Source organism: Oncorhynchus keta, chromosome 7, assembly GCF_023373465.1.
Source record: "Oncorhynchus keta strain PuntledgeMale-10-30-2019 chromosome 7, Oket_V2, whole genome shotgun sequence".
Lineage (NCBI taxonomy): Eukaryota > Metazoa > Chordata > Actinopteri > Salmoniformes > Salmonidae > Oncorhynchus > Oncorhynchus keta.
In genome coordinates, this window is record NC_068427.1 from 27,789,644 (window position 1) to 27,814,926 (window position 25,283).

A 25,283-nucleotide genomic window follows, 5' to 3' on the forward strand; every position below is an offset into this window, starting at 1 on the left:
TTTAGCTGAGTTTACCCTAATTGTATTGAAATCGTAAACACAATTTCTCACGGAATGACCAAAGACATATGCTTTCGTCATGTGACTACACATCACACCAGTCCAACATGGCGGCCACGTCTGTTTTCCAGAGAGTGAGAACAGGGTCGAAAATAGGAGCTCAATATGATCAAGAAGGAAATCTTATTCAGGTAACATAATTAAATGTTACGCTGTAGTCTTTCGTTTTTCCAAATATGGTGCGGTTTGTGCCTTTATTATTATACAACATTGCAAGGTTAACATGGCTGGGTTTGCCAGTTAGCTACGTTAGCTAGTTCACCGTTTGCTATATACACCAACTAATGTTCGCAACTTTGGCTTGCAGGTTGAAACACGGGAGGACGAGGAGCAGAGTGTCAAGCTTGCAGAAATCCTGGAACTTCTGCTTGCTGCTGGATACTTTAGAGCCCGAATCAAAGGACTGGGACCTTTTGATAAGGTGAGTACTAACAACTTACGTAGGGGTGGCCAAGGCCAACCCTCCTCCTTGTTAGCTGCAGACTCCTTTCGATTCCCGGTATATCATCTCCTTGCTACCCTGTAGATGACACATCCATATTTCTTCATCCACTTCCCTGAACCATATATTGTCATAGGTGGTTGGAGGGATGACATGGTGCATCACAACATGTAACTTCGACATTGACGTGGATCTACTGTTCCAGGAAAATTCAACTATTGGACAGAAAATGTAAGTAGTTCACAGCCAGCATGATTGTGTTTACTGTTAGTGATGTTGCTGGACCAGTGTAACTGATGTATATGTGTATATGTATACCTTGTGTTTCTCATTGCAGAGCTCTCACAGAGAAAATAGTGTCTGTTCTGCCCAAAATGAAGTGCCCTCACCGCCTGGAGCCCCATCAGATCCAAGGGCTGGATTTCATCCATATATTTCCAGTGATACAGGTGTGCATTCCTAGACAATAGAGTTTTGTAGTAGAGTACTGCACTTAGTTTGTGATCTCATGTCTGATTCATTGCCTGTGTTGTATGTTCTTCAGTGGCTGGTGAAGAGAGCCATAGAGACGAGGGAGGAGATGGGAGACTATGTGAGGGCCTACTCTGTCTCTCAGTTCCAGAAGACACACAGCTTTCCTGAGGTGAGCACTGTTATTGTAGGGTGGCTCCATAGCAGGGCTATTAAACTCCAGTGCTACTCATAACATTTCTAAGTGCAACGTTCTGAACGTTTCGCTGAATGAACCTGTCTTATGCACCCTGTCTGTATTGGCCCTCCATCCTAGGATGAAGACTTCCTGCAGAGAAAGGATAAGGCTGTGAAAGCAGTCCTAGATGTATCGGTGAGTGACTCGCTGACACGTAATTTCTGGGTCACATTATCCCATGTCCCTTCACAATACAGGCCCCCCTTGTTATAGTATAAAAACATTAAAATCACATATACAGCATTTGTTTTTCTCCTATGGTATTGACAGGAAGTGTATAAACCTCAGAGGAAGTACAAGAGACAGGTTGAAGCAGGAGAGCTGCTGGATGAAGAGTCCAGGGTTCACTCCACCTTGCTGGAGTATGGAAGGTAGGCTACCTCTCTGCCTCACTCTTTCTTTCTCGCTCTCTTTCTCCGTATTCAGTTCTTCATATCCAACTTTCTCCACAGTTCATGTCATTTTCACATTGATTATCAGAAGCAATGTGATTTCATCCCATTTGATAATTGTGTTCCTTCCATTTTCCTATCCTTTTCCTGCTTATCATCCATCCTTGTATTAGAATGTCAGATTACCTTCTGTAAGTATGTAAATGGATTCGTTCACTGCAGGGAGTGCTTTTCACATGAATGCTTGTTATGTGTGTTTGAATACAGAAGAGAGTACAAAACACTTCAAATAAGCATGTAGTCTGTGTGTGTGCGCATGCATGCATGTGTTAATGTGTTCCTTATAATGTACCAGTATCTTAACAGTGATTTAATATAAGCACCTATTTCTCCTTGATTTTAGACGATATGGATTCAGCAAGCAGACAAAACAGGACAAGGTGGGCCTCATTGAAATCGCATCAAGTTACAAAAATGTCTTTCATACCTGACATGTGTAGTTAATTGTAGAATTATATCAATTGAAAGCCTAACACTACAGCCTTCTACAGAAAGATACATACAGGGACAGTAGGTTGATCATTTCATCCATTATTACAGGGATGGAGACTGGTGGATTATAGGTGTTCTGTCAACTGTAGCTGTAGTAGAAAGTGAAGCCTTCATAATGAAAGATGGTTACCCCCTGTTCCTTACAGACAGAGGATCGGAAAGCCTCGTTGACCCCGGGCTCACAGGCCACGCCTCAAGGGATGACAGAGGTGTCGCAGGAGGAGGAGGACCTGCAGGCAGCAGAGGAGGTGAGGTCCCTTCCCACATGTATCGCTCTAAACCCAACCATAGCCACATGTCCAATAATTCATGAATGCATCTATCTGTATGATGATGTCCTGTCATATTTCCTCTCAGATGCGCATCAAAACACTGATGACCAGCATGGCTGCCATGGCGACTGAGGAGGTAGGCACGACTTTAGTTCCTCTCTTTGCCTGCGCCTTTACTGTGTGGTTGATTTGTGTCAACCATTGCAATGCCAAGGGTTGTGGTTTAAATTCCCATTCAGGCCACCCATAATCACGCATGATTAAGTCTCTTTGGATAAAACGTCTGCTTTATGCCATGTATTATTGCATTGTGTTTGCCTGCAGGGGAGGCTAACAGCTAGCACCGTGGGCCAGATAGTTGGGCTACAGTCTGAGGAGATTAAACAGATAGCATCTGAGTACGCTGAGAAGGTAAACGACTCTCACATCAGGGCTCACTTAAATGGTTAACTGCAATCAACAGGTTTATGTCATATTTGAAAGAATAAGTCAATGCCACATTGTGTAGTTAATTTGTTCCCACACACGCATTTCCAGCAGTCAGAGCTGTCTACAGAGGATCGTCCAGAGCGGTACGGGCCAGTCCAGCAACACCGAAGGATGGTAACCTCTCTAAACAAACAGATTCAACAGAAAACCAAGCAGTTGGAGGAGGTGAGGACTGGACTCTGAACTTTACTGTACTTTATTATGAAATAGACATTTATTTCTCTAATGGAAGGATACAATGCTCTTTCTTTTAGTGACAGATGTAAATAAAAGTATGTATTTTGTGTATTTTCAGCTACAAGCCAAGCGCTTGGAGGTAAAATCAGGGTGTGAGCAGGCTAAGAGCAAACTGATGGAGGCCACAGAGCAGACAGAGAGACTGGAGAAAGAGCTGAATTCCCTGGAAGAGGCTGAGGGCCAGGCTGATGCTGGGTGAGTACTGCACATGCAGACCAACCATAAGGCGTTCATTCAGCGGTTGTTACTATAGAAAAACCCTGAAATGATAAATGTGCTTTGGACATTTCTCCTCCTCCCTGTGTGTACCACAGTCTGTTGGAGAAGCTGAGGGCTCTGGTGGGCATGAATGAGAACCTAAAGCACCAGGAGCAGGAATTCCGAACACACTGTAGAGTGAGTCTGCACACTTTCCCTAATACGTCATAATAGTCCATATGACTTGTTAGACATACTTCATAGATGGACAGTTGAATTCGGAAGTTTAGATGGACAGTTGGAGTCATTAAAACCCGTTTTTCCACCACTCCACAAATTTCTTGTTAACAAACTATAGTTTTGGCAAGGCTGTGCCTTTTTAAACAGCTTGGAAAATTCCAGAAAATGATGTCATGGCTTTAGAAGCTTCTGATAGGCTAATTGACATCATTTGAATCAATTGGAGGTGTACCTGTGGATGTATTTCAAGGCCTACCTTTAAACTCTGTGCCTCTTTGCTTGACGTCAAGGGAAAATCAAAATAAATCAGCCAAGACCTCAGAAAACAAATTGTAGACCTCTGTTTCATCCTTGGGAGCAATTTCCAAACGCCTGAAGGTAAAACGTTCATCTGTACAAACAATAGTACTCAAGCATAAACACCATGGGACCACGCAGCCGTCATACCGCTCAGGAAGGAGACGCGATCTGTCTCCTAGAGATGAACGTACTTTGGTGCAAAAAGTGCAACTCAATCCCAGAACAACAGCAAAGGACCTTGTGAAGATGCTGGAGGAAACAGGTACAAAAGTGTTGATATCCACAGTAAAACGAGTCCTATATTGACACAACCTGAAAGGCCGCTCAGCAAGGAAGAAACCACTGCTCCAAAACCGCCATAAAAAATCCAGACTATGGTTTGCAACTGCACATGAGGACAAAGATCTATTTTGTCCCCATCGTACAAAAATAGAAATGTTTGGCCATAACGGCCATCGTTATGTTTGGAGGAAAAAGGGGGAAGCTTGCAAGCCGAAGAACACCATCCCAACTGTGAAGCACAGGGTTGGCAGCATCATGTTGTGGGGGTGCTTTGCTGCAGGAGGGACTGGTGCACTTCACAAAATAGATGGCCCCATGAGGAAGGAAAATTATGTGGATATATTGAAGCAACATCTCAAGACATCAGTCAGGAAGTTAAAGCTTGGTTGCAAATGGGTCTTCCAAATGGATAGCATTCTTCCAAAGTTGTGGCAAAATGGTTTAAGGAAACAAAGCCACGGTATTGGAGTGGCCATCAAAGCCCTGATCTCAATCCCATAAAAAATGAGTGGGCAAAACTGAAAAGATGTGTGTGAGCAACAAGGCCTACAAACTTGACTCAGTTACACCAGCTCTGTCAGGAGGAATGGCCCAAAATTCACCCAACTTATTGTGGAAGGCGACCATAAATATTTGAATCAAGTTAAACAATTTAAAGGCAGTGCTACCAAATACCGAGTTTATGTAAACTTCTGACCCACTGGGAGTGTGATGAAAGAAATCAAAGCTGAAGTCTGTCTACTATTATTCTGACATTTTAAATTCTTAAAATATAGTGGTGATCCTAACTGACCTAAGACAGGGAATTTTACTAGGATTAAATGTCAGGAATTGTGAAAACTGACTTTAAATGTATTTGGCTAAGTTGTATGTAAACTTCCAACTTCAACTGTATTTGATATATTTCACTAATTTCCTGGTAAGAGCACCACAACTAATATGGAGTGCTATTTGATTCCAGGAGGAGATGGTTCGCCTGCAGCAGAACATTGAGAACCTGAAGATTGAGTCAGGAGATGATACGGAGGATGAGAAGGTAGCACACTGGCCCTGAGAGGAGCCCTCCCAAGACCAGCTAACTCTTCTTTGTCTATGTGTAACTCTCTCTCTCTCTCTCTCTCTCTCTCTCTCTCTCTCTCTCTCTCTCTCTCTCTGTGTCTCTCTCTCTCTCTCTCTCTCTCTCTCTCTCTCTCTCTCTCTCTCTCTCTCTCTCTCTCTCTCTCTCTCTCTCTCTCTCTCTCTCTCTCTCTCTCTCTCTCTCTCTCTCTCTCTCTCTCTCTCTCTCTCTCTCTCTCTCTGTGTCTCTCTCAGGAGAGGAGTCAGCTAATAGAAAAGCAGTACAACACAGACAAAGAGAAGCTACAAAAAATCAGACTATTGATGGTAAAATCTCCAACACACACTGCTGGAGCAGGATTCATTCATGCTTATTTCGCTTGAATTGAGTTAGGAATTTTGTTTGGATCATGCAAATAGTGGTCTCTTACCACTTCCATTATTTGCTCATGACCTGAGGTCTACTCTCTGATAGGCTCGTAGGAACCGTGAGATCGCCGTCCTGCAGAGGAAGATAGATGAGGTGCCGAGCAGGGCAGAACTGACCCAGTATCAGAAAAGGTTTATTGAGCTCTATGGCCAAGGTGGGTGTCTTAGTCTCATCCTCTGTTTTTGGCATATTGTTTAACAAATTCTTGCATCAAACGCAGTTATACACAGTGCACAAAACATTAGGAACACCTTCCAAGTATTGAGTTGCATCTCTTTTGCCCTCGAAACAGCTTAAATTCGCCAGGGCATGGACTTTAGACAAGGTGTCAAAACCGATCCACAGGGATGCTGGCCCATGTTGATTCTAATGTTTCACCACAGTAGCTTCATGTTGGCTGGATGTCTTTTGGGTACACACAGGAAACTGTTGAGCGTGAACCCAGCAGCGTTGCAGTTATTGACACACTCGAACCGGTGCGCCTGGCACCTACTACCATACCTTGCTCAAAGGCACTTAAATATTTTGTCTTGCCCATTCATCCTCTCAATGGTACACATACACAATTCATGTCTCAATTGTCTCAAGGCTTATAAAATAAATATTTAACCTGCCTCCTCCCCTTCATCTATAAGAGACCATAGCTTTCACCTGGATTCACCTGGTCAGTCTGTCATGCTTTATACACTGTGTATATTTTTTGTTTAAGTTTATTTGTCATATGGACAGGATACACATAATATACACAGTCCAACTAAATGCTTGCTTGCAGGTTCCCTCTCGTTAATGTGACAACAATGAGAAATAATAAAAGATAAGAATATAACTTACTAAGTAAATGAGCTCAATAGAATATAATAAATTTTTTGCATACGTATAAATATAGGAAGGCACTCAACCATTTACAGTACAATATTTATACGTATCGGGGATGGGTGACTGGAGGGCAAGTGTTTAAATGGTGCAGTATTTAGCAATAATAAATAAGTTTAGTAGCAGCAGTCATGATGTGTATGTACCATGAATGTATATGTGTGGTTGCATGTGTGCTAAGGGGCAGAGAATCAGTGCAGGTAGTCAGTCCAGTTCAAGGGTTCAGCAGTCTGATGGCTTGTGAATAGAAACTGTCTCTGTGCCTGTTGGTTCGAGACCCGATACCGTCTGCCTTGCGGTAAGGGAGTGAACAATCTGTAGCTGGGGTGTGTGGGTTCCTGAATGATGCTGTGTTAATGTTTGCTTTTTCATCCTTTAGTTTCAGCAACACATAAAGAGACCAAGCAGTTCTTCACCTTGTATAACACATTAGATGACAAGAAGGTTTACCTGGAGAAGGAGGTAAGAGAAGAGGGTAAACTGTCTCAATCAATTTCATAGAGCCATTGCAGTTGAAATCAGCGGTTTACTCATCATAGTCATCCTCTGTCTTGATCTGTTTCTTTAGGTGAACTTGCTGAATTCCATCCATGACAACTTCCAACAGTAAGTATTGTCACAATTAAACCTCTCTAAACCTATCCTGTATTTGGTATAATGGGTAATACCAATCCAGCAGATTTACTTCCTGTCCAAGCTGTGGTTTTCTGTCTTGCTCAGGGCAATGGCATCTTCGGGGGCCAAGGAACAGTTCTTGAGACAGATGGAGCAGATAGTCGAGGGAATCAAACAAAGCCGCATCAAGGTAACCATCTATTATTATATTTACTGTCTACTGCGTAATGACAGCTTTCACTGAGCATGCCAGGTGCTCACCCCCTGGCCCTAGTGACACATAAATTAGACAGCGATGTGGAAAATAATTAAGCAGAGCATATTGGTAATGTGATGTGTGTACAGATGGAGAAGAAGAAGCAGGAGAACAAGATGAGGAGAGACCAGCTGAACGATGAGTACCTCGAGCTGCTGGATAAACAGAGGCTCTACTTCAAAACTGTCAAGGACTTCAAAGAGGTGAGGCCTGAGAGAAAAGTGTTCTGGGTCTGTACAATAAAACAGGAACAAGTTAACTGTTTTATGAATGTATTTTATTGTAGTCTCCCAGAGCTGAATATTGTTTTCTAAACTGTTAAAGAAGAGAATCACTGAGGTTGTTTACTGATCCAATACTCTTTCTTACAGGAGTGCCGGAAGAATGAAATGCTGCTATCCAAGCTGAGAACTAAGGGTGCTTCGTAACTCAAATAATCTCTTATTGTTTATAAAAACTCATCTCAAAACAAATCTCATCAGTCAATGACTTTGTCTTGCTGTCTGAATATGTATTCTCCTATTCGAGGTCATCATTGTTTTGTCTTATTCTGCCTATTGTATTGTGCTTTGAGATTCCATGTTTATTTGCAGCATGTGGTTAGGGATGTCACTCGTGGCAGGGCAGAGGGATTCTTGAGAGAAGGACATTAACTGCACTGTGACGTGAGGAATGTTCTCTACTTATGTGCAATTGGCACTAACGTGCAGGGCTATCTGTACAGTTGTATTCATTAGCTTTCTCAGATGTTGATTAGAGTGTAACAGTGCAGAATGAGGCATGGTTGACACTGTTACTAAACGACAGAATTTCAAATGAATAAATGCAGAAATATGGTTCACGCTTATGCTGACAATTTTTTCAATCAAAATCAAATGTTTTACCTGTGTCTTATTCTCTGTCTATCCTTTCCAACAGTTTACTATCAAGTTGGCACTTAAATAAAATAAACTATGCACAGTCAGTAAGATTTCCTGCTTTTCAATTCTTGATCATTTCAGAAGCTACATTTAAAATGCCTTATGATCTTAATACAACGTGATGTAGCTTTAATCCAATCAAAATCCAGGATATGAGTTGTTGTAGTAAATCAATGTACCCGCTAGTTGGCTCTTTGATAGGCGCAAGGTGAACAAGCCAGTATGGCGGAGGAGGAAAGTGATTTGGAAACAGACAGACTAGAATTGAAACTGGAGACTTTGTACATATACTCTAACGACAACTGTTCAGTACAAAGCAAAGAATATTGCTCTGAGTTTTGTAAGGTAAGCCAAGGCAATTTCTGATTTTATCTGGGAGAGAGGCAAGGAGTAGTGTGCTTCCGCCAAGCTAACGTTAGCTAGCTAGATAGCCAGTTGCTCATCAGTACAAAGCAAGGTACAGTAGCCCAGCTAACTAACGTCAGTAGCTAAAGTAATTATCTAACTTAATAGCTAAAAGATACATATACTAGCTAGCATTAATAACAAATTCAGTCAACCCACGCCGGCCTATAGTTACTATTTTATTTAGCTAACTTAACTAGCTAACTTTAGCTTGCTAACGTTCATATTTCAATGTGAAGTTGCAAGCTACTATAGTTAACTAGAATTACTAGCTAGCATGCAAATGCAAAACTGTTTGCCTATTAGTGTGAAGTAACCTTAGTCCACCGATTGTGTCTACTAGATAACAAACTGGAATAAATTATAACTAAGGCTCTAAATGTTTTTCCTCTCTAGCATGCTAAACCAGTGTTTACATTTAGCCAGTTGGCTAATGATAGGCTAGCTAGTGAAGCTGTCGCATTGAATATAATAACGTATACTTGTTTGCAAAGAGAGCTAACTAGTTAGCAAGTTGTGTTTGGCACTCGAGGGCCGGTTGAAATCTGCAACTAGCGACAAGCAATGAACCCCAATTCCAGCTAGCTACCATAACGTTCCACGACACTTCACCGAAGCGTTCCTGTGACATTTGGCTTCAAATTCAGATAGCTAGCCAGCAGCCACACAGGTCTGCGTCGATCTCTACAATGCCGCACCTGGAAAAAGGTTGATCATATCAGTATTCAGGAACCACATCAAAAATAATCTGGACAGGAATTTGTACCTGAATCACACCCCCTTTATCTGTCTCCCTGTCTAGCTGGTGGAGGAGCATACAGAGAGATGGCAGGTGCCGCTGCCCCAGCTGAAGGTTCTGCGGACAGCTCTTACCTGCTTCACCAGAGCCACTGCTGCCTACCCCGATGACTGTCAGCATGTCAGTTATGCTCTCAGCAGTCTGGCCTTGTAAGCACTTACTTATATGGTTCTTACACTTTCATGCAGACTCAAACTGTGCTGTGTTGACTTGGATTTATTGATTTATTTTCTACATTGTACAATCCTTCATGGCTTGTCTCTAAAATCGAGCTGAACTGGACCAATGCATATGTCACGTTTTCAGGAGCTTCTTCGAGCTGATGCTGTTCTTCGGTAAAGAGGAGTGCCAGGAGGCCCCCTTGAAGGACATACTAGCCTCTTTTCAGGTGAGGCCAACCGTGATGTAGCATATTTGTTCATACAGAGTGAAACCATGCTGATCATGTGGTGTAACATGAGACCCATCTCCTCCTCTGTAGGCCTGCCACCGCCGCCTGCTGAGACACAGGAACGTCTACCTGCTACAGGTGAGGCAGGTGATCAAAGATGGCGGCCCCTGGGAGAGACCCACTCTGCAGGCCATCCTGAAAGACACAGTCCTCACACAGACAGAAGGTACCTTCACTACTTTTTTTTAAGCTTGTGAGTTCTCTATGCATTTCTTATTCTCTCTCATCTCCTCACTCTCTGCTCTCACTTTCCCTCGCTCTCCCCGGTACAGTGGAGAAGTATCTGAGCTCGGAGAAGCCAGTGTTCTTTGAGCTGCGTGTGCGATACCTGCAGGCCTGTGAGCGCGTGCAGGAGGCCATGGCCCTGGCTAAGAGTTGTCTGGAGCACCCAGAGGTGGGGAGGCACCTGTTCTTCCACCAGGCCTACCTCACCTGCCTGTACAAGGCCTCGCTGCATGAACACCTGCTCAAGGAGGTACAGTCACTACCTTTCACTCGGTATCTTCAAACAGACTCTAATCAGAGTGGACTGAAAGACAATAAACATAATTGGAGGGGATTCATGGTTGTTTCCTCCCTCAGGTGGCTGAGATAGATGGCAGAGACGCAGTAGAGATAATCTGTAACGCAGAGAGCCAGGAGAAAGAAGAGCTGCTGCTGTCTCTTTGCAAAGCCTTCCTCAGTCAACAGCTCAACAACGGAGACATGTACTACATCTGGTCAGTAACACTGTGATATATATGTACTACATCTGGTCATTAACACTATATACTACATCTGGTCATTAACACTATGTACTACATCTGGTCATTGACACTGTGAGATATATATACTGCTCAAAAAAATAAAGGGAACACTTAAACAATGTAACTCCAAGTCAATCACACTTCTGTGAAATCAAACTGTCCACTTAGGAAGCAACACTGATTGACAATACATTTCACATGCTGTTGTGCAAATGGAATAGACAACAGGTGGAAATTCTAGGCAATTAGCAAGACACCCCCAATAAAGGAGTGGTTCTGCAGGTGATAACCACAGACCACTTCTCAGTTCCTATGCTTCCTGGCTGATTTTTTGGTAACTTTTGAATGCTGGCGGTGCTTTCACTCTAGTGGTAGCATGAGACCGAGTCTACAACCCACACAAGTGGCTCAGGTAGTGCAGCTCATCCAGGATGGCACATCAATGCGAGCTGTGGCAAGAAGGTCTGCTGTGTCTGTCAGCGTATTGTCCAGAGCATTGAGGCGCTACCAGGAGACAGGCCCGTACATCAGGAGACGTGGAGGAGGCCGTAGGAGGGCAACAAACCAGCAGCAGGACCGCTACCTCCACCTTTGTGCAAGGAGGAGCACTGCCAGAGCCCTGCAAAATGACCTCCAGCAGGCCACAAATGTGCATGTGTCTGCTCAAATGGTCAGAAACAGACTCCGTGAGGGTAGTATGAGGGCCCGACGTCCACAGGTGGGGGTTGTACTTACGGCCCAATACCGTGCAGGACGTTTGGCATTTGCCAGAGAACACCAAGATTGGCAAATTCGCCACTGGCGCCCTGTGCTCTTCACAGATGAAAGCAGGTTCCCACTGAGGACATGTGACAGTCTGGAGCTGCTGTGGAGAACGTTCTGCTGCCTGCAACATCCTCCAGCATGACTGGTTTGGCGGTGGGTTAGTCATGGTGTGGGGTGGCATTTCTTTGGGGGGCCGCACAGCCCTCCATGTGCTTGCCAGAGGTAGCCTGACTGCCATTAGGGACCGAGATGAGATCCTAAGACCCCTTGTGAGACCATATGCTGGTGCGGTTGGCCCTGGGTACCTCCTAATGCAAGACAATGCTAGACCTCATGTGGCTGGAGTGTGTCAGCAGTTCCTGCAAGAGGAAGGCATTGATGCTATGGACTGGCCCGCCCGTTCCCTAGACCTGAATCCAATCGAGCACATCTGGGACATCATGTCTCGCTCCATCCACCAACGTTGCACCACAGACTGTCCAGGAGTTGGCGGATGCTTTAGTCCAGGTCTGGGAGGAGATCCCTCAGGAGACCATCCGCCACCTCATCAGGAGCATGCCCAGGCGTTCTAGAGAGGTCATACAGGCACGTGGAGGCCACACACACTACTGAGACTCATTTTGACTTGTTTTAAGGACATTACATCAAAGTTGGATCAGCCTGTAGTGTGGTTTTCCACTTTAATTTTGAGTGTGACTCCAAATCCAGACCTCCATGGGTTGATAAATTTGATTTCCATTGATCATTTTTGTGTGATTTTTGTTGTCAGCACATTCAACTATGTAAAGAAAAATATTTAAAAAGAATATTTCATTCAGATCTAGGATGTGTTATTTTAGTGTTCCCTTTATGTACTACATCTGGTCATTAACACTGATACACAGTGGGGAGAACAAGTATTTGATACACTGCCGATTTTGCGGGTTTTCCTACTTACAAAGCATGTAGACGTCTGTATTTTTTTTATCATAGGTACACTACAACTGTGAGAGACTGAATCTAAAACAAAAATCCAGAAAATCACATTGTATGATTTTTAAGTAGTTATTTAGCATTTTATTGCATAACATAAGTATTTGATACATCAAAAAAGCAGAACTTAATATTTGGTACAGAAACCTTTGTTTGCAATTACAGAGATCATACGTTTCCTGTAGTTCTTGACCAGGTTTGCACACACTGCAGCAGGGATTTTGGCCCACTCCTCCATACAGACCTTCTCCAGATCATTCAGGTTTCGGGGCTGTCGCTTGGCAATGCAGACTTTCAGCTCCCTCCATAGATGTTCTATTGGGTTCAGGTCTGGAGACTGGCTAGGCCACTCCAGGACCTTGAGATGCTTCTTATGGAGCCACTCCTTAGTTGCCCTGGCTGTGTGTTTTGGGTCGTTGTCATGCTGGAAGACCCAGTCACGACCCATCTTCAATGCTCTTACTGAGGGAAGGAGGTTGTTGGCAAAGATCTCGCGATACATGGCCCGATCCATCCTCCCCTCAATATGGTGCAGTCGTCCTGTCCTCTTTGCAGAAAAGCATCCCCAAAGAATGATGATTCCACCTCCATGCTTCACGGTTGGGATGGTGTTCTTGTGGTTGTACTCATCCGTCTTCTTCCTCCAAACACGGCGAGTGGAGTTAAGACCAAAAAGCTCTATTTTTGTCTCATCAGACCACATGACCTTCTCCCATTCCTCCTCTGGATCATCCAGATGGTCATTGGCAAACTTAAGACAGGCCTGGACGTGCGCTGGACTGAGCAGGGGGACCTTGCGAGCGCTGCAGGATTTTAATCCATGACGGTGTAGTGTGTTACTAATGGTTTTCTTTGAGACTGTGGTCCCAGCGCTCTTCAGGTCATTGACCAGGTCCTGCCGTATCGTTCTGGGCTGATCCCTCACCTTCCTCATGATCATTGATGCCCCACAAGGTGAGATCTTGCATGGAGCCCCAGACCGAGGGTGATTGACCGTCATCTTGAACTTCTTCCATTTTCTAATAATTGCGCCAACAGTTGTTGCCTTCTCACCAAGCTGCTTGCCTATTGTCCTGTAGCCCATCCCAGCCTTGTGCAGGTCTACAATTTTATCCCTGATGTCCTTACACAGCTCTTTGGTCTTGACCATTGTGGAGAGGTTTGAGTGTGTGGACAGGTGTCTTTTACACAGGTAACGAGTTCAAACAGGTGCAGTTAATACAAGTAATGAGTGGAGAACAGGAGGGATTCTGGGATTCTTAAATAAAAACTAACAGGTCTGTGAGCTGGAATTCTTAATGGTTGGTAGGTGATCAAATCTTTGTCATGCAATAGAATGCAAATTAATTACTTAAAAATCATACAATGTGATTTTCTGGATTTTTGTTTTAGATTCTGTCTCTCACAGTTGAAGTGTACCTATGATACAAATGACAGACCTCTACATGCTTTGTAAGTAGGAAAACCTGCAACTAAATCTGGTCAGTAACACTGATATATACAGTGGGGCAAAAAAGTATTTAGTCAGCCACCAATTGTGCAAGTTCTCCCACTTAAAAAGATGAGAGGCCTGTAATTTTCATCATATGTGCACTTCAACTATGACAGACAAAATGAGAGACAAATAATCCAGAAAATCACATTGTAGGATTTTTAATGAATTTATTTGCAAATTATGGTGGAAAATAAGTATTTGGTCAATAACAAAAGTTTATCTCAATACTTTCTTATATACCCTTTGTTGGCCATGACAGAGGTCAAACGTTTTCTGTAAGTCTTCAAGGTTTTCACACACTGTTGCTGGTATTTTGGCCCATTCCTCCATTCAGATCTCCTCTAGAGCAGTGATGTTTTGGGGCTGTTGCTGGGCAACACGGACTTTCAACTCCCTCCAAAGATTTTCTATGGGGTTGAGATCTGGAGACTGGCTAGGCCACTCCAGGACCTTGAAATGCTTCTTACGAAGCCTCTCCATCGTTGCCCGGGCAGTGTGTTTGGGATCATTGTCATGCTGAAAGACCCAGCCACGTTTAATCCTCAATGCCCTTGCTGATGGAAGGAGGTTTTAACTCAATCTCATGATACATTGCCCCATTCATTCTTTCCTATAAACGGATCAGTTGTCCTGGTCCCTTTGCAGAAAAACAGCCCCAAAGCATGATATTTCCACCCCATGCTTCACGGTAGTGTTCTTTGGATGCAACTCAGCATTCTTTGTCCTACAAACACGACAAGTTGAGTTTTTACCAAAAAGTTATATTTTGGTTTCATCTGACCATATGACATTCTCCCAATCTTCTTCTGGATCACCCAAATGCTCTCTAGCAAACTTCAGACGGGCCTGGACATGAACTGGCTTAAGCAGGGGGACACGTCTGGCACTGCAGGATTTGAGTCCCTGGCGGCGTAGTGGTAGGCTTTGTTACTTTGGTCCCAGCTCTCTGCAGGTCATTCACTAGGTCCCCCCGTGTGGTTCTGGGATTTTTGCTCACCGTTCTTGTGATCATTTTGACCCCACGGGGTGAGATCTTGCGTGGAGCCCCAGATTGAGGGAGATTATCAGTGGTCTTGTATGTCTTCCATTTCCTAATAATTGCTCCCACAGTTGATTTCCTCAAACCAAGCTGCTTACCTATTGCAGATTCAGTCTTCCCAGCCTGGTGCAGGTCTACAATTTTGTTTCTGGTGTCCTTTGACAGCTCTTTGGTCTTGGCCATAGTGGAGTTTGGAGTGTGACTGTTTGAGGTTGTGGACAGGTGTCTTTTATACTGATAACAAGTTCAAACCGGTGCCATTAATACAGTTAACGAGTGGAGGACAGAGCAGCCTCTTAAAGAAGAAGTTACAGGTCTGTGAGAGCCAGAAATATTGCTTGTTTGTAGGTGACCAAATACTTATTTTCCACCATAATTTGCAAATAAATTCATTAAAAATCCTACAATGTGATTTTCAGGATTTTTTTTTCTTCTCATTTCGTCTGTCATAGTTGAAGTGTACCTATGATGAAAATTACAGGCCTCTCATCTTTTTAAGTGGGAGAACTTGCACAATTGGTGGCTGGCTAAATACTTTTTGCCCCACTGTATGTTACATCTGGTCATTAACACTGTGATATATAATACATGTACTACCTCTGGTCATTAACACTGTGATATATATACTACATGTGCTAAATCTGGTCAGAGCTCACCACTTTAAACAGGGATCCATGATGACACAGTATTGTAACATAATGTTGCGTTGATATAGGGATCTGGTGTTCCTGTGGAGCAGACTGCACCTCAGGGCCCATCCCGCTAAGCAGGGCTTCCTGTCTGAGTGTCACCAGCTGATGCTCTCCGCCATCAACGCCAGAGCCATCTTCCCCTTCATCAAAGTCATCACAGCAGAGGTGGGTGTATAGCCAACCACCATCAAGTTTACCTTGATTTAGAAACTTTGTTCTGTCATTTACACAATTCAATGTAACACATTGTTCTCATTTCTTTGCCAGATGGGTAGTGAGGGAGTGCCGCTGTGTGTGGAGCTGTGTACTGCAGCATTGCAGACAGACCTCCAGTCTGACCCTGTGACGCGCAGCCTGTTGTGTAAGACCATCGCCTTCCTGCTCCCCCGCGACCTGGAGGTGTGTCGCCTCTGTGCCCTGCTGGTGTTCTGTCTGGAGCGCAGTGTGGAGGCCTACAAGACCGTGTATCTGCTCTACACACACCCAGACGAGGAGCCACACCCCCTCCACACTCCTGTCAAAACCAACATACGCTTCTATATCTTACAGGTCAGAGAGGCACTGGGTAGCTCGGAAATATGATGTCAAAGAATTTTGCTCAATTGCCAACTACGACATCTAGAAAATACAGTAGATTATTGAAACATACTCTGTCATAAAAAAAACTTTTCTCTCTTGTCGAAATGACATAACGATAGACTGTTGTCCTGTATTTTGACCTGGCTTTGAATTTCCTCATTGAGGATGCATCTATTAATAATGTTATGTCTGTAACTGAAACTGTGCCTATCCCTGGTCCAGGTGCTGAAGGAAGGGCTGTTCTTTGACCCAGAGTTCTGGAACCTCCTGACCCTGAGAACCCACTGTCTGGAGCTTATGACTGACAAAGCCATGAGGGAGGCTCTCAATGAGGTGAAGGAGGAAGAGGATTTGGAGCAGGTAGAGGAGGAGTGGATACCAAGTTACTGGATGGAGGAGGAGACATGCAGGATACACACAGACACCTCCCACCTCCAACCACACACTAACACAGCACTGGAGAACTCTGAGACTGCAGGGCAGGAGCATGAGGAGGGAGAGTATGGGGATGCTCCTGAGTCACAGACAGAAGACTTCCTAGTGAGGAGGAAGAGAAGGTGTAGGTCTGATGTTGACTATGCTGATGACCCAGACATTAAGTACTCCCTCAGACACAATCCCAGTTCTGGAAGCTCCACCAAGCTACCGGCCAATCGGCAGAGGGAATACCTGGCCAGACACGTGAAGAACAAGATCCTGAAGAGACGCGGCAAGAAACCAAGATGGCTGCTCCTGGAGATGACCAGACAGACAGAGAATGTGTCCCCGGGGAGAAAAAGGGCGAGAGGGAAGGGAAGGGAGGGAATGAGAGAGAGGGGTGAGGGTAAAAGAGAGAAATGGGAAAGAGGAGAATGTAAGAGTGATAGATGGGAGAGGGGAAAGGGGAGAAGAAAGCAAGGGGACGAGGGTAAAAAAGTGAGGAGGCAGGGAAGGGAAGGTAAGAGACCTTACCGCAGAACTATACGTGGCATGGAGCTGTCCTTCCCTGAAAATGAAGTGCCTGTGGACCAGGAGGTGGTACAGAATTGTATAGAACCCAGTATTAGTGTTGCACTGCAGCACAGTGACGCAGAGAACTATGTCAACATGGGACTGCCTAATGGCCTACATGGTGAGAGACCGTTTGAGTATGAACCAGAGACAGAAATAGAGCTTTCAGAAGTAGAGCCTTCAGACATAAATCCTTTAGACTTAAAACCTTCAGTAGTAGAGCTTTCTGTTGTAGAGCCTTCTGTTGCTGAGCCTTCAGAAGTGAAGGTTTTCGAAGGTCCCAGTGAGCAGACCGACCCAGAGCTGGATGGCCCAGCCTTGGACATGGAGGAGTGTCCACTAACACTGTTCCACATCTATGCCAAATCCTCTAAAGGGACAGATGCTAAGGAATTACAGCCTTTGACGGAAGGTAGTGATGTCACAGCGTTGGAGGCGGGACCGGACTCAAACACTCAGGTTAGTGTTATCTGGGGCAACGTTGTTTTGAGAAGTTAATAATTGATGATAATGTACTGCAACTGTCCTATGAATATCACCTGTTAACAGCTTGTTTCTCCAACTCCAGGGTGAAGACACAAAGCCAGGCAAGGCTCCTGTCCGCTCCAAACACCTGCGCTTCCACTGCAACCACTGCCAGAAGCTCTTCAAGGGAGGCAACGTGGTGAGACACACCCTGGCCCACCTGAAGCTGAGGAAGACTAGGCTCAGCTGTGTCTTCTGTGGCAAACACTTCCAACGGTACAACCGTGCCAAGGAACACGTTCTAGAGCACGTAGAGGAACTGAGAACCACCACGCTCAATAGTAAGATCAAACCTGCTGTCAATGGAGATGCAGAACTGTCGGAGAACGTTAATCAAGCTTTGGAGAACGAGACTAAACCCACTGAGAATGTGACAGAGCCCCCTGCTCCGATGGATCAGCCTCCCAAACCCAAACGTGTTAAAGCCAAGCCAGTGGTCAGCAAGCAGAGTAGAATCATTCAGAACCTGAGAAACCTGATCAGAAAGACCCAGAAGTGGAAAACGAACACGGACAACCAGGTGTCAGTGGAAGTGAAGGATGAACAGGTGACTGTGAAGGATAAGGTGGTGATTGTGAAAGAGGTGGTGCCTGGGGAGGAGACTGAGGGAGGAGAGAAGAATGAGTGTGAAGGAGGAGAGCAGGAGGGGAAGCAGAAGCAGTACCACCTGTGTCCTGCGGAGGGCTGTGACAGCATCTTTATGAAGATAGGCCCATCGCTGCTGAGACACGCAGTCAGCTACCACATGGAGGATGCAGCTGTCCTGGAGAAGACCTTCCAGTGGGGGAAGGGGAAGTGCCAGATCTGCCAGAGGTAAGAAGGGTCTTTCCCCACATATTATTTTCCAGGTCAGGTGCGAAAGCACTCTGAACAACATGTAGGCCCCACCTAGACCAAAATTGTCAATTGGAACCAATAATAACTCTAAGGTGGGCTGCAACTGATCTCGGTGGGGGCGGGGGTTCTTACCATACAACTGATCTCGGTGGGGGCGGGGGTTCTTACCATACAACTGATCTCGGTGGGGACGGGGGTTCTTACCATACAACTGATCTCGGTGGGGGCGGGGTTCTTACCATACAACTGATCTCGGTGGGGGCGGGGGTTCTTACCATACAACTGATCTCGGTGGGGACGGGGTTCTTACCATACAACTGATCTCTGTGGTAGCGGGGGTTCTTACCATACAACTGATCTCGGTTGGGGGGCAGGGGTTCTTACCATACAACTGATCTCGGTGGGGGCGGTGGTTCTTACCATACAACTGATCTCGGTTGGGGGGCAGGGGTTCTTACCATACAACTGATCTCGGTGGGGGCGGGGGTTCTTACCATACAATGGTGTCATTTTATGTCTCCGTATTTTTTGTTGTGCCCCAGGCACCTGCTGGTGTTCGAGCACTACAGAGACCACATGAAGCTCCACGATGCTCCTCTGAAACAGGCGTGCCTCCACATGAGCTGTGGCCAGTGCTTCAAGACCTCCCAGGAGCTCAAAGACCACATGGACACCCACCGGCCACTCCGTGCCCCCTGTGGGTACTCCGGCTGTAGGGAAATCTTCTTTACCCTCCCCTCTCTCCACGGCCACGAGTGGAGACACTACACCCAGCCCCAGTCTAAAGATGAGCTGGAGCAGGGCGCTACCAAAGAGCTGAGCCCTGAGGGCGAGGCCTCCTGGAAACAGAGGGTGAAGAGCCATAATGTGACAGTGCACGGGTGGAGGGAAACGCCTATTCCCAAATCCAGGCGCTCTGATCCTCACATGAAGTGCATTTACTGTAACAGGTAAAATAGTGAGACTCTACACTACTGTCAAATGATTTTTATCCCAGCAACATTTCAACCATGAGGTCTTCATCATGCTAGGCCTGAGACACGACTTGCAGAAGCAAGTGAGAACACCCCATTTTTACTGCTCTCCAGTATTAGGCTTCATCTGTGTCTGGTGAACTAGCCCATAGATGGTTTAGCCGGTAAATTAAACAACCCCCTATGGTCGATGGTCGGAAATCTATTTATCATAATAACAAAATCCCCAGAAAAATCTGTCAGTTTAAGATAGAGATTTCTGCGTCTCAAGCTACCGCAACCTCCTATATAACACTTCTGTGGAGGAAGGTGATAGGGCGAGTGCTGTGTTTGTCAGACCATGAGACAACCCGAAAATAGGTATTTTCGCAAAATTGTCTGTAGCGTCTGAACGGTTTGGCCTACAAACTATAAGGACCCCTCTATGATGAGACTCTCACTAAGGTGTTCTCCGTTTTGCTCTACGACCCCCACGCGTGTCTTTGGGCTCGTCTGGAGTCGGTACAGCCATTCTGCCAACGTCTGTCTGTAGCGTCCGAACAGTTTGGGCTACACACTAATACGACCCCTCTGTGTAAAGGTGAGACTTTCACGAACACGTACAGTACCAGTCAAATGTTTGGACACACCAGTTTTTCTTAATTGTTTACTATTTTCTACATTGTAGAATAATAGTAAAGACATTGAAACTATGAAATAACACATGGAATCATGTAGTAACCAAAAAAAGCTATACAGAAGATAGTCCTATTTCGTAAAGGATCAAGTCCATATTATGGCAAGAACAGCTAAAATAAGCAAAGCGAAACGACAGTCCAAAATTACTTTAGGATATGAATGTCAGTCAATCCAGAAAATGTCCAGAACTTTGAAAGTTTCAAGTGCAGTCGAAAAACCATCAAGCGCTATAATGAAACTGCCTCTCGTGAGGACCACCGCAGGAAAGGAAGACCCAGAGTTACCTCTGCTGCAGAGGATAAGTTCATTAGAGTTAACTGGCTGCACCCGAGATTGCATTCCAAATAAATGCTTCGCAGAGTTCAAGTAACAGATCTCAACATCAACTGTTCAGAGGCGACTGTGCGAATTAGGCCTTCATGGTCGGATTGCTGCAAAGAAACCGCAACAATAAGAAGAGACTTGCTTGTGCCAAGAAACACGAGCAATGGATATTAGACCAGTGGAAATCTGTCCTTTGGTCTGGAGTCCAAATGAGAGATTTTTGGTTCCAACCTCCATGTCTTTGAGACACAGTGTAGGTGAACGGATGATCTCCAAATGTGTGGTTCCCACCGTGAAGCATGGAGGAGGTGGTGTGGGGGTATTTAACCAGGCAATTCCATTAAGAACAAATTCTTATTTACAATGACTGCCAAACCCTAAACAGGACGATGCTGGGCCAATTGTGCGGCGCCGTATGGGACTCCCAATGGCAGCCGGATGTGATAGAGCCCGGGATCGAACCAGGGTCTGTAGTGACACCTCTAGCACTGAGATGCAGTGCCTTAGACCGCTGCGCCACTCGGGAGCTTCAAGGAAAATGGAGTGCTGCATCAGATGACCTGGGCTCCTCAATCACCTGACCTCAACCCAATTGAGATGAGTTGGACCACAGAGTGAAGGAAAAGCAGCCAACAAGTGATCAGCATTCGTGGGAACTCCTTCAAGAATGTTGGCTAAGCATTCCTTGTGAAGCTGGTTGAGAGCATGCCAAGAGTGTGCAAAGGGTGGCTACTTTGAAGAATAAAAAATATTTGATTCCATGTGTTATTTCATAGTTTTAATGTCTTCACTATTAATCTACAATGTAGAAAACAGTAAAAAATAAAGAGAACCTTGAATGAGTAGGTGTGTCCAAACTTTTGACTGGTACTGTACATGTCGGTTGTTTTGATCTCGGACACCCCGGGCCTCGTCGGAAGGTCCCCCGGTACCAGTCAAATTTGTTTAGATTTTTTTTGTTTGGGGTGGGGAATGACGACTGTTGTTCCATGTAGTGCATCTGTTATTCAATGCGGTTGTATGGGATAATAGCAGTATAACCAAATAAAAATGTGCATAAAATAATGAAAAAACATTGTTGTGGGGATACTTCAAGGAGTCTTACAATTCTAAATCAGATAGAAAAATTATCCTTGGTTTGACCTTCTTGAAACAATTCCATATAGCTAAGTAGTACCCACCCCACCCCCTGCTCAGTTTAGACCGAGCTTAGAGTCTTATCGGTTAAGGCCTGGTGAAAATGTTGTTGCTTTATGTCCATATCTTTTTTTTCTTCCAGGTACCTGTGGAACTACCAGCACTTCCTAGACCACATGAAGATCCATGATGATCCTCTAAAACAAGTGTGTCTCCATCAGAACTGTGGCCGGCGCTTTTCCAGAACCCACCTGCTCTGGGAGCACATGGAGACCCACCGGCCTCTCCAGGCCCTCTGTGGGTACTCCGGCTGTAGGCTGATCTTCTCACGCCTCCCCTCTCTCCATGACCACGAGTGGAGGCACTACACTCAGGGCCAGCCTAAAGATGAGTCGACAGAGGAGCAGAGCGCTACCAAAGAGGGGCAGACTCTGGAATCAAACCTCAACAGTAAAAACAATGACGGCCCTGTGGAGACTCCAGGCACTGGTGCTGGTACCAGACCTCCCAGTGACTGCACACACAAACTAATCAACGGCCATGATGGAGAGGACAAGAAAGACCAAGCCCCTGAGACATATGTCCCTGCCACCACTACTATCTTCCCCACACAACCCCATCCCAGTCTCGTCCAAAACCTCACTGAGCCAACGACCATGAGGGATGTGGACAATATTGTCACTTTGGCTCAGATGATGCCTTGCGGAGAGGAACCAGTTATTGCGGAACATAAGACCTTCAAACCAGAGGATCCTTCCTACTTACCCCTGGCCAAAGCCCCCCTCATCCGCCCGCCCCCCTCTACATACCTGACCGAGGCAGCCCTCAGCATGCGCAAGCGCAGGAAACCCAACGAGGTCACTTCCTGTGGGGCTGGCAAGAAGAATAAGGCTACAGTAAAGAGGCGTGTGGTGGGGAAGAAGAATGCGGTGCAGAAGGAGGTGGCGGCTGAGAAGGAGGTAGAGGATGATGGCCCCCCTCAAAGACAGCGCTGCTCCAAGTGTTTCTCCTCTTTCCCTAGTCCAGAGGAACTGAAGAGACACCTCTCCCAAAACACCTGCTCCTCCCTCTTCAACTTTGACTCTGATGATGACAGTAAGTAGCACACATCTTATTCACAGAATTTGTGGAGAAATTAAAATAAAAAAAATGTGTTTTTTTGTTGGTATGTTAAAGCTTTACTCAGAAATTAAGGGAATTAGGTGGGGAGACAGGCAAGTGGAGAAAGTGTGAAGGGTGGATGCAGGGATTGAACCCTGGTCTCCGGTGTGAGCTTGCACATGTGTTGCATGTGCCAGGGAGTGTTACCACTGCATCACGGTTTTGCACATGAAATCAGAATATTGAAAGGGAGAGTTTTGAAACTGCATCAACTTGGTCAACAAACATTTCTGCTTATTTGTAGCAGCTGCTTATATAAATAGCATTTGCATAGTGATACGACACATTTTGTTTTATAAAGCAACTATTTGTTTATGCAAATATTTATTTAAATATTTTCCTTTCCAGGTTAGTGGTAAAGAGGAATGGGCTTCATGATGTTCAGAAAAATGTTTTGTTGGTGTTCGAGCACTACAGAGACCACACGACACTCCAGGACGCTCCTCTCAGAAAACAGGTGGAGACACTTGTCTATCTGTACTCTCTGAACTGGGTCTAACACAGGCACTGTTAGCACCCAGTCGGCTCTGAGAGCTGTAGGGCCAGTGTCATGGCACACTATAATACGGGCAGCCGGTCACTAAAAATACAACACAACTCTGGAGTAAGTGTTATTACCACAATACACTATACATCGGTCTAGACCGAACAGTATCTGGAGTAAGTGTTATTACCACAATACACTGTACATCGGTCTAGACCGAACAGTATCTGGAGTAAGTGTTATTACCACAATACACTGTACATCGGTCTAGACCGAACAGTATCTGGAGTAAGTGTTATTACCACAATACACTGTACATCGGTCTAGACCGAACAGTATCTGGAGTAAGTGTTATTACCACAATACACTGTACATCGGTCTAGACCGAACAGTATCTGGAGTAAGTGTTATTACCACAATACACTGTACATCGGTCTAGACCGAACAGTATCTGGAGTAAGTGTTATTACCACAATACACTGTACATAGGTCTAGACCGAACAGTATCTGGAGTAAGTGTTATTACCACAATACACTATACATAGGTCTAGACCGAACAGTATCTGGAGTAAGTGTTATTACCACAATACACTATACATAGGTCTAGACAGAACAGTATCTGGAGTAAGTGTTATTACCACAATACACTATACATAGGTCTAGACCGAACAGTATCTGGAGTAAGTGTTATTACCACAATACACTATACATAGGTCTAGACCGAACAGTATCTGGAGTAAGTGTTATTACCACAATACACTGTACATCGGTCTAGACCGAACAGTATCTGGAGTAAGTGTTATTACCACAATACACTGTACATCGGTCTAGACCGAACAGTATCTGGAGTAAGTGTTATTACCACAATACACTATACATAGGTCTAGACCGAACAGTATCTGGAGTAAGTGTTATTACCACAATACACTGTACATCGGTCTAGACCGAACAGTATCTGGAGTAAGTGTTATTACCACAATACACTGTACATAGGTCTAGACCGAACAGTATCTGGAGTAAGTGTTATTACCACAATACACTGTACATCGGTCTAGACCGAACAGTATCTGGAGTAAGTGTTATTACCACAATACACTATACATAGGTCTAGACCGAACAGTATCTGGAGTAAGTGTTATTACCACAATACACTGTACATCGGTCTAGACCGAACAGTATCTGGAGTGAGTGTTATTACCACAATACACTGTACATCGGTCTAGACCGAACAGTATCTGGAGTAAGTGTTATTACCACAATACACTGTACATAGGTCTAGACCGAACAGTATCTGGAGTAAGTGTTATTACCACAATACACTGTACATCGGTCTAGACCGAACAGTATCTGGAGTAAGTGTTATTACCACAATACACTGTACATCGGTCTAGACCGAACAGTATCTGGAGTAAGTGTTATTACCACAATACACTGTACATCGGTCTAGACCGAACAGTATTGCATTTCAGTCATTGACCCCACTTTGTTTCAACAAGTCTTATTTGCTTTAAAATCATAGTATGAAGATTCACACTAGGTTACTAATAGTGTTTCAAAAGTACTTCTAATTATCTTCTGTTTAGCATACATTTTTGTTCAGTATTTTAACAGACTTTTTCTAATGACAAAAGAGATGGTTTCACAATGTATTAGAAATTGGTAATCTATGCATTTGATGACAAATATTTTGTAAAAGAGCATCAAAATGAATTTGAGAATAAAAATCACTGAAGAACCCATAATGTGATAAACGATGTGCACTTAACTGCATTCGTCGTTTATTTATATGTACGAATGTTGATATATTTATTAGGTTTGTACTTAATGTAAATATCCTTCTCAATTCAACTCTATTTTTCTTAAAGAAAAATGTATGACTTGTTTTCAATAAACAATTTACAGTATGA

At 44.6% G+C, this 25,283-nt stretch overlaps 2 protein-coding genes across 54 annotated transcripts; both read left to right on the forward strand.

Annotated features, from left to right (window-relative positions):
- ccdc93 (coiled-coil domain containing 93) lies at positions 1-8,367 on the forward strand. Of its 4 annotated transcripts, none has more exons than XM_035773877.2 (23): positions 1-191; positions 368-481; positions 639-733; positions 840-951; positions 1,047-1,145; positions 1,290-1,346; positions 1,482-1,582; positions 1,777-1,794; positions 2,007-2,043; positions 2,302-2,403; positions 2,513-2,563; positions 2,752-2,838; positions 2,968-3,081; positions 3,212-3,348; positions 3,468-3,549; positions 5,135-5,209; positions 5,485-5,556; positions 5,705-5,813; positions 6,912-6,994; positions 7,101-7,138; positions 7,253-7,337; positions 7,493-7,606; positions 7,775-8,367. In XM_035773877.2, the coding sequence occupies exons 1-23, from the start codon at positions 69-71 to the stop codon at positions 7,829-7,831; spliced, it is 1,962 nt and encodes a 653-aa protein (XP_035629770.1). In that variant the 5' UTR covers positions 1-68; the 3' UTR covers positions 7,832-8,367. The 4 variants fall into 4 exon arrangements, with proteins under 4 accessions (XP_035629770.1, XP_035629769.1, XP_035629772.1 ...); XM_035773876.2 differs by having other exon boundaries at positions 6-191; positions 2,965-3,081; XM_035773879.2 differs by lacking the exon at positions 1,777-1,794 and having other exon boundaries at positions 6-191.
- Positions 8,368-8,497: 130 nt separating this feature from the next.
- On the forward strand, positions 8,498-25,283 carry LOC118386267 (zinc finger protein 654-like). Of its 50 annotated transcripts, none has more exons than XM_052522385.1 (17): positions 8,498-8,668; positions 9,531-9,676; positions 9,834-9,915; positions 10,009-10,144; positions 10,251-10,453; positions 10,561-10,697; positions 15,711-15,852; positions 15,955-16,236; positions 16,489-17,715; positions 17,825-18,594; positions 19,161-19,568; positions 21,874-22,826; positions 23,241-23,977; positions 24,034-24,201; positions 24,258-24,313; positions 24,370-24,537; positions 24,650-25,283. In XM_052522385.1, exons 1-13 carry the CDS (start codon positions 8,546-8,548, stop codon positions 23,243-23,245), a joined length of 4,614 nt encoding a protein of 1,537 aa, XP_052378345.1. In that variant the 5' UTR covers positions 8,498-8,545; the 3' UTR covers positions 23,246-23,977; positions 24,034-24,201; positions 24,258-24,313; positions 24,370-24,537; positions 24,650-25,283. The 50 variants fall into 50 exon arrangements, with proteins under 50 accessions (XP_052378345.1, XP_052378354.1, XP_052378353.1 ...); XM_052522394.1 differs by having other exon boundaries at positions 24,482-24,593; XM_052522393.1 differs by lacking the exon at positions 24,258-24,313 and having other exon boundaries at positions 24,370-24,425; positions 24,482-24,593.

What these genes read in the sequence shown, in the direction of transcription:
- LOC118386267 (XM_052522379.1), top strand. Translation starts at nt 8,546, where the DNA reads ATGGCGGAGGAGGAAAGTGATTTGGAAACAGACAGACTAGAATTGAAA. An exon ending in TCAAAGTCATCACAGCAGAG is followed by an intron (nt 15,853 to 15,954) that starts GTGGGTGTATAG and finishes TTTCTTTGCCAG; the next exon opens with ATGGGTAGTGAGGGAGTGCC. An exon ending in TACGCTTCTATATCTTACAG is followed by an intron (nt 16,237 to 16,488) that starts GTCAGAGAGGCA and finishes TCCCTGGTCCAG; the next exon opens with GTGCTGAAGGAAGGGCTGTT.
- ccdc93 (XM_035773876.2), top strand. Translation starts at nt 69, where the DNA reads ATGCTTTCGTCATGTGACTACACATCACACCAGTCCAACATGGCGGCC. An exon ending in GACTGGGACCTTTTGATAAG is followed by an intron (nt 482 to 638) that starts GTGAGTACTAAC and finishes ATATTGTCATAG; the next exon opens with GTGGTTGGAGGGATGACATG. An exon ending in ATGATACGGAGGATGAGAAG is followed by an intron (nt 5,210 to 5,484) that starts GTAGCACACTGG and finishes TGTCTCTCTCAG; the next exon opens with GAGAGGAGTCAGCTAATAGA.